This window comes from Ictalurus punctatus, chromosome 9, assembly GCF_001660625.3.
Source record: "Ictalurus punctatus breed USDA103 chromosome 9, Coco_2.0, whole genome shotgun sequence".
NCBI classification, from domain to species: domain Eukaryota; kingdom Metazoa; phylum Chordata; class Actinopteri; order Siluriformes; family Ictaluridae; genus Ictalurus; species Ictalurus punctatus.
Genome location: NC_030424.2, coordinates 20,956,366 through 20,970,272, shown reverse-complemented (window position 1 = coordinate 20,970,272; position 13,907 = coordinate 20,956,366). Strand labels below are relative to the sequence as shown.

Here is a 13,907-nt window from a genome sequence, read left to right as displayed (position 1 = left end):
CTAAAGAGCTCTCATTTTGACCAGGAGACGGCTTAGACAACAGCGTGGCCTCGCCTGGTACAGGTGACGATGATGACCCAGACAAAGATAAAAAGCGGCAGAAAAAACGTGGCATCTTCCCCAAGGTGGCTACCAACATCATGCGAGCATGGCTCTTCCAGCACCTCACAGTAAGTGTACTTTTACTTGCTTTCTTTTGCACCCTTATACATGATAACACACTTCCAATAATACACACAGACCACATTCATAAACAGAATGTCTGTATACTCACCTGAATGCGCACAAATCAAAGTCAGATTGACTTACATTTACATTGATTTATATTGGCATTTTACTGGGGTCAACCCAATCAGCTGCTTGCTTTCCCCTGTTGAAAATGGACTTAAACCACTAAGACATGTAGCCTGAGCTTGCGCAACACTCTCCACATTCTTCCCCTTCAACCACAAAGAGGCTTCCTAAAACCACAACAATTTTCTAGTATCTCATTACCTTTCACTCCAAAATCTGTGGCTGACAAGAACGAAATACTCATTATAGTTATTATCTGTAAAGAATTAAACAACCCTTTTGTTTATTCATCTTTACTATACATTTCTGTCACACTGCTCAGTGCAGGAATCACACTTAAATATTTAAAGGATGCATTATAGAAATTGTGTACTGTGATTAAGGAGGGCATATGAGATCCTGACTGGTGTTTGGTGTGTCTTTGTGTGTGGGTTGCCTGGGTAAGCTGGGTAAGAGCAGGCCAGAGGGGGCCAGGCTGGTGGGGGTGAGTGAGGGGCCAGAGGCGGTCATGTTCCGTTGCCCTCTCTGATGTCAGGACATGATCGGAGACTAGAAGCTGTATTGATCTGGACCCAGAAGGTCAGGTTACATGCAACTCTGTTCCTGAGCACGTAGCTACATAAGGGGCTATGCAGGAAGTTGAGCCATGTGTGTCTGTCAGTTTGTCTGTGTGTGCATATGAAGACAGTGGCCTTATGCCCTGTGATCTGTATGCGTCACAAGGTCACATGCCCTTTGTGGCCATGCTGGCTGTAGCACCCCCAATGCAGAAGCGTTAACCCCAGCCCTGATTACCTAAGCAAAGCCCAAATAATGAGGTCCTGCAAATGCAGCCTAATTGAAAGGCCTGTAAATCCATTACATATTGGTCAGGGATAATCATGAGCTGTTTAATCACTTTCCCTATTCAGGAGCAGTGAAGCTTCAACAGCCGAGCCCTGAACCTTGCCATGTGCTTATTATTCCCATCATTATCAAAATGACTTCACAGCTGTTCATGGCTACATCTCCTCCGCTGGAAATTTTCAGCAAATCAGTAAAACATGTTTCATTTGAGAATGAGTGTTAGGGAGAGATAACATCACAGGCGTTACTTTTTCTTTATTCGCTCTCTAGCTTCTTCAAGCTTGACGTTGGTTGACGAGTGGGAAGAAAAATTTAGGGGCCTCCTTTGAGCCACCTACCACGGTGTTTTTTTTTTTTTTTATACACACGCCTCCTGGTTAATTTACTTGGCTCACACCAGGCAGAAATTTCTTGCTTTATTGAGGGATCATTAGGCGTCTTTCCTGGCGACTCAAGGAATGCCTATTGTAGGCTTCTCTTAGCTACTGCGATTGCACTGCAAAATGAATGCTGATTCATGGAGAGCTATACAGCCTTTTCCACCAATTTTCTTTAGAATTGTTTTAAAATAGTGAATGAGAAGAGGGAGAGAGAGAGACAAAAAGAAGAAAGGGAGAGAGAGAATAAAGCCCGATAGATTAAGCCTCTGAGTATTTTTTTTTTTAATTCATGGAAGTACAGCTTTCAAGACCCCATTTTCCTCTTCCTTTGGTAGCTCTCTTGCTTCTTACATGTTTTCTCCCATCTTTTTTGGATTCTTTTGTGAAAACCCCTGGTTGGACTTGTACAAGCAATAATCCTTTCCTTTTAACCTACCTTTATAGTTTTTTCCTGTGGAAAAAAAAAGACCTAATTGAATTATCCCCTACTACTCACTACAGCCTCTATACAATTCCTCACTTGGTCACACACACATACGCATACCACACACTAGCACATCCAACTCTTTTACTTTTTACTTTAATTTGTTAAGCAAATGTATTTCCTATTTCAGGATGCGTTTGTGCTAGAGAGAATTCTTGGGGACTTTGGCCCCTGAATGGCCTATTGGGGCATTCTGGCATTCAGGCATTCATTAGAGAGGGCAGAATGAAAGGAGTAGGGTTGTATTTTCTCAAATGCTCAGGCCAGCATGGAGCTACTCTTCCATGAGCTCCAGGGGTCTCTCTACATATGTTCTCAACATCCAGCCATTGTCACCTTTTCTGAAAAGCTCAAAAGGACAGCCCCCCTGCCCGTGCGCGGAAAAACAACACAGGCCAACAGTAACAATTGTTGGCTTTTGGATTCAGTATAACAAAATCGATGGCCCTCCCCTCTCCTGCCTCCCCTGCACACTTTGACCCCACACTTTCATGGGAGAAATCTCACTGAGCTTTTCGCCATTACAATTGTCTCTGCTTAAAAGGACCGCTTCAATTGGCACCCACCAACAGCTTCCTAGGGGATGGGAAAGATGCCTGGTCCCACACCATCCTCTATGAAGAATGCAAGACCGAAATGTGTTTGTGTTAGTTTAATGCACTCTCATACAGCATGCAGTAGCACACAAACCAGCATCTTTTAGCAGACTGGAGCAGAGATCAGTTGGTGTAAACTGGCCTTGCACACTCAGTGGCTGTCTGTCTTTTCTCCCAGCTTTTCTGGATGTTTTCCAGTACCATTAGGAAAGGGGAAATCCCAGTGTGTTGCTATAAGCTTTCTCATAGTGCAGCAAGCTTATGTTATCACGAAGGTAAACTTCTCAGCAGGGTAGATTCCACTGCTAGGTTTTACGTGCTAGAAGAAAGGAAGACCTTGGGAAAAAAGAGGATATGCAATAAGGAATGTCTACTAGATTTGACAAAAAGTGTGAGGGCACTTTGTAGCAGAAAATTACTCTCTCAATTCTCTCAGCTTGTTGGTGCCCCATCCTCCCTCCTCTAGAGCAGCCCTCGCGCCCCTGCAAAGACAAGGGTCGGCCTTGCAATAAAAACAGGAAGCACTCAGATACAAAGATACCACTCCAGGCCTGGCCTGTCTTTTCACTAACGTAAACCTTCAAACACCAGTGAATATAAATAGGCCCCTTTGAGCAGGCTAGGAACAAGGCTGAGTGGATTTCTACAAGGGTCGTGTCTAGAGTTGGTCAGATGGTGGAATGGTAGCATGCTCTCTTTCTCAGTCTTTCTCTGAGATCAAGCCTCTCAGGTTCTGTGCCATTCTGCCTCCTGACTGGCCTGATTGGGAAGTGCTGCTAAGCTGAAAAGCCAGGTGTATTGCTCCCCTGGGGTCACTGAAAGAGATGTGATAGATCCCATGACCATTTTGGAGGTCTGTGGGAGAACCTAATAGCACATTAGCACGTCTTTATATGGGCTTATGTTATAAGGTTCATTTTCAGCCTGTAACTTCCATCTTATGGTGTGAGGGTTCATAGCAGCCACTGATCATCTATACTGAAAGGCTATTTGAGAATGAATTATTGATTGTTTCAACATGAGTTTTTATACATAGATTATTAGAATACATTAGACAAACTATAGTTTTGGGAAGTTTGTTGGTTAGTATGCTGTTGTTAAAATGGGTTTTAAAAAAACATCCATGAGGACATTAATCTCACTATTACCTGATCATGGACACACAGGGCTACAGCATTCACAGCCCCCTAAGGAACAGTAATTGCCATAGTAACCCAGTATCACCTCCAGGTCACTCCCTTAGAGACGTGATTTTAAAACCCTTTGGAAAATGAACCGATAAACAAATAAACAGGTTAAGTCAATAATGCACGTGTCCAAGTCTGCTAAGAATGTTTGTCCCAGAGGACAGTAGCAAACTAACCAGTTATGTTCTTTCCGTGCCTTTCTAAATATTCCTAATCCAGATGTATAGTTCTATCTTTCTGATGTTAAACTGCTGCAGCACATCTGCTAACATTTTGAAAGATTGGGTGCATGTGCAGATACACACATGCACGTACACACGCACAAACACTTACATGGATGTTCTATTCCTTTCCACTTTTAAACGAGCACATTCCTCCTTCATCACGTTTGTTTCAACATGTCAATGCAGCCGTGCTGTGAGAGCTAATACTTTGGCCATTCATAAGACGCGATTTCATTTAGAGCCTGGTTAGTGCTTGTTTTGTGTTCAGCTAGAGGTGGGGTGAGGTGGCCATTGAGGTGCCATGGGGTCAGAGGGGTGCAGGGGCTCAAGGAGGCCCACACACTAATCTGTCATGTGCTCGTTTGCTCCCAAACCCAGAAGTCAGCTCTCCAGTCACCAGTGCAACCCAGGCAACAGTTTGGTTCAGCGCCAAAGTTGCGTGTGTGTGTGTGTGTGTGTGTGTGTGTGTGTGTGTGCGCGTGCATGTGTGTATGCACATCCATGTGGCTGTTTATGTTTGTGGCATTCTACCAGGAATCCTAATTATATACATATATGTGTTTATGGGTTGCTTATGAGAAAAGCTAATTGTCAGCAGGGGTTGCAGTGTAGCTGTGTTTTTGAAGTTGCTGAAGTAGGAGTAATTACCAAAGGGGCAGCTCTGGCCTGTGCTTTTGTCAGAAAGTGTGTTCTAGTGCGGACTGCTCAATAGACCCATAACGATGATGCAAGTCATCCCTGTCTGCCATCTGTTCTCTGATTCTCTTGTTCTCACATAGAGCCATAAACCTGGGGGGTCATGACTAGTCTGACTGTTAAACACACGCTCTTTTATGAATTGAAGAGCCATGACAATCAAAACATGGGCTTTGCACATGCAGTATGAATTATGGAAAACATTTGTTTTTTAGACATGTGCTGTCTGTCGTTTTTGGCTTTAAACAAGAGAGGAGATCAATTTCATTACAAGTGAAAAGAAAACTGAGTTTTAAAACATTATCAAGATTCTAGGTCTTCTGTGGACTCTATAATTATAAGAAAAGCCACACCAGTCTCTGCATTCCATGTCAACAGCCTTAATGTTAATTCCTGGCTCTGTGTGTCTCAGTGACAAAGCCTTGTTTACAGTACACCTATCATAAGCCTCCAGCAGCTCCAAGTGTTACAACAGCATTAGAGGAGAGGCGTTGCAGAGGAATTGTTTCTCACTAAAAGATCAAATCTGTTGACTTTGCATTCTAATCCTGCTGTCATAGTCTCTCTTTAAAGGGTTGATGCCTCTGTGGGACTCTAACATGCTAAAACATCCCTAAGTGTAGTTAAGTGAAGAGAGTGAAACAAAACGACTAGTTCCTCATGTCTGAGACTCATTGGAATATGTGGAATTATTAGATTTTTTTTCTTTATATATGTACACATTTTTTTTCTTGCTGTAAGAGACCAGGTTATGTTTCAATGTATTTGCATGTGTAATTTGCAGCTAGTAGTTACTTTGCTCTCTGTAATTTCTCCACTCTTTCTGGTCCTTATTTAATGAATGAGCAAAAATGAGAAGTTTCACTAGAGGATAGAAGCTGTTCACAGTGTGATTGAGGTTTCACAGATTTCAGCCCAGTAGCTAAGCAGAGAATAAGCCAATGTGTTTAAACTCTCAATGCTTCACTCCCAGATGATAGTGCTGGATGTTAAAATGCAGCAGCGCTAGTTTTTCTTTTTACCATGCTTGGCTAGTGAAGCGTGCCACAGGGGCCGCATAGATGGGCGATTTGGCATTCAGAGGTGACTGCACCTCCTCTGACCTGAAGAGAAGCCAAACGGAGCAGAGAGCATGCAGAGCATTGCAGTCAGATTTATAAACTCCAGACCCCAAAAGAGACTCCTCCTACAGCCCACGCTTCAGCAGCAGGAGGCCCCAAACGTTCAACCCTCAGTCAACCATCCACAGCAATAACACTAGTGTGCACACTATGAAAAAGACCTGGCCCTCTACTTCTCCAAACACCACAGTGATGTAATGGGCCGTGGGGGCAAGATGAGATAAACACTCGTGTGTAAAAAGCTAAAGCTGACTGAAGACTTCAGGGGCTAGATGCGTATGTTCTTTACCATGCCATTTTTTAAAATGTGGATTTCTCCCTCATGGCTAAATGGGGAACATGGTGGAGTTTAAAACCTCCTTCCTCTCCCCTAGTCCCGCTCCGTTCCACCAGTCAGTGCCAGAGGTGTTAGCAGGGCTGGACCCTGGCAGGTCACGAGCAGGCTGTGGCATTAATCAGCATGGTGGCTCTGGATCTGAGGAGGGTCCTGGGAGATGGCTTTATGTGCTGCAGGCCTCTATACAGCTCCTTTGATATTCAGCTCACACCAGGAGAAGGGAAATGCATGGGGAAAAGAAAAAGCACAAACATGGAAATAGCAAAAAGCAGGCAAAAAAGAAGCAAAGAGGGGGTGTTGCGAAAGGGGAGTGGGATTGTAATCAAAAACCGTCTCAGTTTGTCTGTTTGGTTTGCCATGGGACCCTCAAAACCTACTGCTGCCATTTTGTGTTGTTAGTTTTCAACCCTCTTTCTTTGCTGTTGTTGTTTTGGCTTTTGCTGATTAGCACTGAGAATGTGAAGTCACAGTGTTGGGTACCATTTTGGTAGTATTAGTCATCTGACTAACTTAGCTTAGCTAGTAAGATAAGCTTAGCCAGCTTAGCTAGTAGAGTTTTCAAATAAATTGAGTTTTTAGTCATCGTGAGGAGCTATTGCCATGTTATAAACCGCCACAGCAGCACTTATAACAGCCATGGTAAGAAAAATCTACAACTGACTGCACAAACTACGGAAGCAAAGTTTCAGCGTTTATGTAATATAACAATGTTTTTTAAACTTTACTGGCATTTTTCGACTTTCGGTGGCTATGACGGGAATACACAGTTTCCTATAGCCTGTAATGACTGACCTATTTCAAATCCACCAAACATAATATTTCATATGATATTCTGATTTGTTTGCTAAAAACATTCTATTTAACATTTCATTTCATTTTAACTCAATGGAAAGTGAGCTTGCATGCTGGTGTGGATGCTTAATTAGCCAAGGCAAAAAAAATAAATAAATTCCACACCTCGTGTCATTTGCATCTCTAATGTTTCCCCACCCACAATTTTTGAAGCTGCCGCTCAAAATGTGCCCACACCCCCTGCACCACATGGCATTACCCTGCGTGAATACCTGAGAATCCATGTGATGTTTTGGCACTGGTATTCACAAGTACTGCTATTGGCAAGTGCATACCACACCTTCCATGGTAGTTGTAATTCGTGGAAGCATCTATGGCTACACAGAGAAGCACATATCACAGGCTGTCCATTATCAAAAGGAATCGCATGTAGGGTACAAGGAATATGGCACAAAAAAGGGTAAATGCAAATCTTAACTACAGCAAGCTTTGGCTCCAGATGTGAATCTTGTGCGAATATTGATCATTGTGTGCTAGTCCCTATATCCCCAGGGATTCCAAGGTTCACACACAAAAGCTTGCTTTAAAGCTCACAAACCAAGCTGCTACATTGATTAAGATAAAGAGGCCTGGCGCGATGTGGCACGCTTTTGCAGCCAGAACCACCTCCCTGCTTCTCCTCCTCTTCCTCCTCTTCTTCCAAGAAGTACAAGAAAAGGGGGGAAACCTATAATTATCCACACTTTTACGAATGCCCCTAAATGTTCATTATTTAAAACCAGCAGCAATTACAAGTTCAAAGGGGTTTAGAGGGCCAGCAACCCGCATAATCACCAGCAAATGAAGTGCAGCTCATTCGTCACAGCAGAGTGCACTGGCAGGGGTGAATCATACACATAGTGACAGCAGTGATTTCCACACAGGCACAAAATCTCTGCCACCTCAGGGCTACAGCGTGTTCTATCCCTGCCTGCAATCCTCTTAGGCATGCTGCATTGTGTCTGTCGCCCTCCAAGCTACCCTCCCTGCATGAAAAACATATCAAACTTCACCCTGCTTATTCCTACAATCATCTGCTTGTTGTCCCTGTGTTGGTGGATGCCAGGCCGCCCACCAGCTTCTCTAGATATCTTCAAAATGTCTTCCACTGCTCTTTTTCTCCCAGACATTCATCTTAGTTTTTCACCTCTAGTGTGCCCGAACCTTATGCCCCTGGATGTTTCATTGTGTGTTAAATTTGCTATGAGGTTTAATTCCACCCAGGTACATCTCTGTTACCTTTGTGGATGGGTCATAGTGGTTAATCCTGTCTTCAGGTGCCTGCTTAGCACATTGAGATGAAGTCTCAGAGAAGCAGCAGTTAGCTCCAGTTACAGCACACCCTGAGTGAAGGTCACTATGTACAAATCTCTGTATGAAAACACACCTCACCTACTCCACAACAGACCCAGGTGGTGGGCTTTTCTTTTTTCTGCCTCTCTGTCACTGTAAAGTCTCTCTATCTTTCTCATATCCTGCCTCTCATATCCTCTTTCCCTCTCTTGTGCTATCTCTCCCCCATTTTCCCTTTCCCCGCGTTCTCTGCCCTCTCCAAATCCCTATCTCTCTCTTTCCCTGGCTATCTATCTGTCCTTCAGCCTTGCTTCATTACTGTAGGTCACCTTTCCTTCCCTGCCCTGTCTTTGTGTCCTACTCCCAGATCAGCTGAACTCTTGTTCACATTAGGGATCCTTGATAAAATCTCCATGGGGACTTGCTCCAGTTCTCCCACTGTTTCCGGCCTGCTGCTCACATTGTGCTGCTCGCTCGCATGGGGCATATTTGCGTCTCCCCTGAATTCAATGTGTTGTTTCCATCTCTTCCTTTGCCTCAGTGATGCGCTGAAAATGCTGGATGACTCATTTTTCACTGAGAGGAAACTCCTCTGAGAAGGCAAGAGTTTGCTGTTTCATTAAGTCCCCCATCCAGGCAGACATGTGCATTCAACAGAGCCCATGTTTGCCCATGCAAGTGTGTGTATTAGAATGGAATCCATTGAGAGATTAATGGCCTACTGCCTCTATACCATTGATTATCTCCACGCCATTTTCCCTCTTCCTCCACAGATATTAAAAAGTAATGAAGCCTATGGAGAGAAAAAGGAAGGCAAGCCTTCACGCATCATTTTAAGTTATTTGGACTCAAACCGAGAGGGATCTCTTTAAGGCACAGTTTGAGTGGAATTAAGTAAATAAATGTGGGGAGTGACATTGGAGAAACGTGCTGTGAGTGGGAAAGATGTGTGTTTAAGCAAAGACAACCTCTGACACATAGAACAAGCTTTGCAGATGTTAACAATTCTTCCTCGTAGCATTCCTAGTGTTGAAACCTGCTTGTAATTGCTATAATAGATGTGGTAACCACTGACAGTAATGGAATTGTGGAGAACCCATCTCAAGCCCCCAGAATTAGAGTGATCTGCAAAGCCGCTTCAAGATGTCTGCCGTATGTCTTTAACCACAACAGCCAAATGCACTCCATCCTGGCTTTCTTGGCTCAGGCCCCCTCATTGGTTTGCCCAAGGGGTGACTGGACCCATTGTCCTCTGTGTTCTACAGCCATGCTAACCACCTCCACCCCAGGCCCCAGACTGGTCAGGAAGACTTAAAGTTCCCCTCCATAGTGGCCCTGGTGTAAGGCAGCAGGGTTCGCTCACAAAAATGACTTCCTGAGACATTAATGTCAATCAGCAGATTGAATGGGCTTCCCAGTCCTGGCCATTGAGACAGTCTAAAATCTGAAGGTAAATTTGAAGTGTGTTATTGTAAACCTGATGGGAATTTTTTTTGCCTTGCTCAAACTTTGGCATTGGATAATGACTTTTTTTTTTTCTCAAAAAGAAAGCAAGCCTTCATGCCTTCACAATGGAGCTGCACTATCAATAGTGCAAGCATTACTGGAGCACTTTCTACGCCATTATAGTAGTATGGACTCTGATTACTGCTGATCAAAGTCTACTGTACTTTCCCTTGCTTGATTGCATTGTGAAACATTAGTGGAGGCAATGGCTGGGTGACGGAGTGTGAAATGTAAGTGCATTAAAAAATTCAACAACAGCTGTCTTACACCTCACATCAGACTGATGCAGTAGTGAAGGGCCTTGGGTTACGAGTTAGAGGTTGTGTTACATTCCTGATGAGGGAAGGAGCAGTGGTGGTGATGGGGGTTGCTGAATAAGTTGTTGAAAAGAACACAGATGCTTGTCAACAGTTTCTGAGCCAGGGAGTCATCAGAGTGCATTTTAGCCCTAGAGGTTAATAGCCTTCCCCTGTATTCCTAACCTGCTATAGTCCAGAAGACCTCTGCACTCTCAGGCCTAGATTCTCTGCTGTGGATGAAGCACCAAGCCTGAGCTGAGGGTCTCCTGTTTGTGGCTTGGGTCAGTCCAAAAAGCTCTTAGTGGATCTCTAAATCTCCCTTTATCTTCCCTTCTAAGACAGCGTGTGAGCTTTGTGAGTAGTGGCTATGTTTGGATTACTTGAGCTCCCTTTGATGCCTCAGTATGAGGTATAAGGAAGAGGTAGGCTGCAATTTCTGGGAAATTTACTAGATTTAAGGCTGAAATGTGTTTATTAACTTTATCAGAGGGCAGTGTAATGTAAATCATTAATTAAAGAAAGTGGATTTTATGAATCTTGTATGTATGTGTGAGAGAGATTTCAGTGTGCTTTGCGGAGCGTTACACAGATGAGAGTGAGACTCTCTGTCAGGTCCCTGGACTGCTGCCTGATAGGCGCTAACATGCGTTGCTGATCGGGTTAGTGGGAGACAGGAACGTTTGTGGCTTCCAGGCTTTTTTCACGTTTCATTAGTTAGAAAAACTGTCGGCAAGAAAAAAAGGTCAGCCACGTTTCTGATTCAGCCCCCGCAACAGTCCCATCCCCCTCCCCTCTCTTCCTCTAATAAGTGGTAAGCTGAGCAAGCTGATGGTCATCCTCCCATGGGGCCGTTGGGCAGTTGCCAGCTTCCTGTCTGCTTTGTCAGTGGATAAAACCAGTAACAAACGAGGAGTCTATAGCCAATCCAACCGACCAGGTCAGGGGTCAGAAGGCCTAGGGGCAGGATTGTGCAGAAGAGCACTACAGGCTAAAGGGGCTACTGGAATGCTCTTAAAAGAGGCTGACATGGCATTGCTTAAATCCCTCCAGTCCTCTATCTGCCCTGTGCCTCTAAGAGCCAGTTAAACTCCTCTTCCATCTCAACTCTGAAACATGGAGATTGTTGAAGCCTCCAAGGCACTTCAATTAAGAGCAAATACACTGCCTGGATGCTCAAGAATTGCAGGATTTTTTGCAGGATGTAAAGCTGACACAGAAGGTGAGCATTTGTGAAAGGTCCGCATGGCGTTCCTGAATGCAGCATATCACAGGTATGACTAAAGGATTGCGGTTTGGTTCAACTCTGTCTGTCATCAAGAAGTGTTCCTGCAAATGCTAATGGAGTGGCCTTTAGCTATGTGTAGTTTTTCTTTTCTGTTTCTGCTGGCTCAAGTGTCTGTGCTTTCACAAGGATGAGAGTATGTGTGTGTGAGTGGAGGGGTTTGGCCTCTCTGCTGAGATGTTGTTTAGTCCTCTCTCAAAGCTGGCTAAATGGACACCATGCTTGACTTCTACACTTTTAGCATCATTAACCTACAGGAAGTGGCCCCTGCAGCTGTTTGCAGCCTGCCCCACATTCCCAGCTAATGGCTAAATGTTGGGCTTACTCTTCTGAGAGTTTTGACCTTAAACCGAGTTTGACATCACAGATTTGCTCTTGTTCTTTTGACATTATGCTCTAGCCTTAAAGGTTTTTGTTTGTCCTGCTGGTGTTCCAGCGGAAATATGCTAAGTTTAGCTATTTTAGGTTAATCTCCCTAAACAAATCTCTTCCTCGGAAAAAAGGAGCTGTGTTGTCTATGTAAATACTCCTTCACTTTAGATTTGTACTTCAAAAAAAAGTGCCACGTCTAGAAGCGAGCTTTGTGGACAATACACATGACATTTTTCTGTCTATAGATAAGCCTTTACTATAGTCATAGATCAGACCCTTGCCCCATTCCAGTCTCAAGCTCAAAACAAAGCAGCGCCACAATGAGAAGTAAACCTTGAGAGCAACTGCACAATCCTGAGACCCTCTCAGACATGGGGATGGCTGACTAAAGGACTCTGGGTTCTGTGATTAGGATGATTAGTGTTGTTGTTGTTTTTTTGTTTTTTTCAACAACTGAATTATGCTATATAGGAGAATCCAGTTCTTTTCAGTGTTCACAAGTGAACAATAACCCCCTTTTCTTTCAGTAGTGCAAGCAATGTATATGAAAGAATGAAAGAATAGTCTTGGAGCCTTGGGGATTTTGGAACTGGGGAGATTGGGATTGTGCTGAAGCAGTAGTTGGGGTAGTTAGATGCCTAATGGTCTAATGCCTGTGCCATGAGGAATCTCGAGTCTGTTGCTTATTGGTGCCATCCAGACCGATAAAGTCATTACAGAGTCTGGTAAAACAGAACAGGGGACATTGCTCAAGGGAGGGGGGTGTTTGGTGGGGGTTGGGTATGTCTTGAGCTGTTCATAGAGACCAAATGTCTACATAATGAGGAATACAAGAACATTTTGACATTGTAGAGACATTTGGAAGATACCTTAACAAAATGACAAAATTATATTACGACACTATGTGTTATGTATGAGAGAGAAAATATTAGGGTTCTCAGAAAGTGAGGGATGTGAAACACTACATATATATGAATACGTAATTTGTATTGCCAAGTCCTTAGCAGGGCCAATGTCTTCTGCTAAGGTCTGTCTATTCCATTTGTTACTTTACAATGTGTGCTCAGGCCATTAAATTGGTGTTGATGTTTAAGCACTAGACTAGCCTAATTTGGCTTCAAGCATGAATAATCACTTTATGACAGGCAATAGTGACAAGTGGCTGGACTTTGCCATGCTTCCTGACCGAGCCATGGGCTTCTCCCTTTCACTTTTACACCCCTGGCCTGGGATTGACCGCAGTGTCCGACAATGGACAGCCCTCAGCTGTTATCCCATTACTGCTCCAATAAACAGTCGTGAGCCCCTACTTCAAAAGGATATGTGAATGAAGATAACAATGAGAGCCTTTGATAAGCCCATTGTCAAGAGTTTCTGCAACTGAGTTTTGGTCTGATGGGTCTTGAGAGTAAGGCAGCACGAGTAAGCATTTACCTGAACAAAGTGAGACACCTAGCTCTAATGAACTAGGTTAAACCTGTAGTGTGTAGGATGAGTCTAGGAGAGAGGACTGAATTGGGTTGAATGGGTCGAATCCAGTGGCTGAATGGATGAGAGGCAGATTCAACCTCTCTTCTTCCTCCTTATCCCTCTCTCCCCTGCAAGGACATGCAGATCAGGTTGCTCCCCTTGAAAGGGCTGGCCGGCCATGGTGAAAAGGGAAGCCACGAACTTGATCTGATGATTAAACAGCCTCATCACTATGGCTGCAGGCCATGGCGCAAGTTGGCAGCGAGAGAAACAAAGAGGGGCTTTTGTCCCCAAGTCATAAGGTCCTCCCTCATCCCTACTATTACTGCTGCACCCCGCCCTCCACATGCATGCACACACACACACACACACACACACACACACACACACACACACACACACACACACAGAACGTCTCGAGTGTGGATTAGGCTGCATAGAGGCTATAGAGTATATGAGATGCTCAGTTTGTGAGCGGCTGATTTGTGCATGCTCTTAGTAATACGGCTTGTTAATTTTCAGATTCTTTAGTGAAAAATCAATATCAAAGTGGAAGAAGCCCAGTTCACTTAATAACTTTGGATTTGAGGGCAGCCCTTGCTATGAACCAAAGTTAAAGACTAAACATTCTAGTAACTGTCCGCCGAGTGTTTCTTGGCACTGAGCACTGTGCGTGTGTATGTTGCCCT

General features: G+C 44.0%; 1 protein-coding gene across 7 annotated transcripts in view; it reads left to right on the top strand.

Moving 5' to 3' along the window:
- Positions 1–13,907, top strand: part of meis2a (Meis homeobox 2a) — a 69,865-nt gene that overhangs the window by 29,992 nt on the left and 25,966 nt on the right. For 6 of the 7 annotated variants that reach the window (XM_017476473.3, XM_017476472.3, XM_017476478.3 and 3 more), the window contains one exon: positions 25–170. In XM_017476473.3, the coding sequence (XP_017331962.1) occupies positions 25–170 (146 nt within the window). The remainder of the gene's footprint in view (positions 1–24; positions 171–13,907) is intronic. The other variant, XM_047157776.2, reaches the window with a different exon arrangement.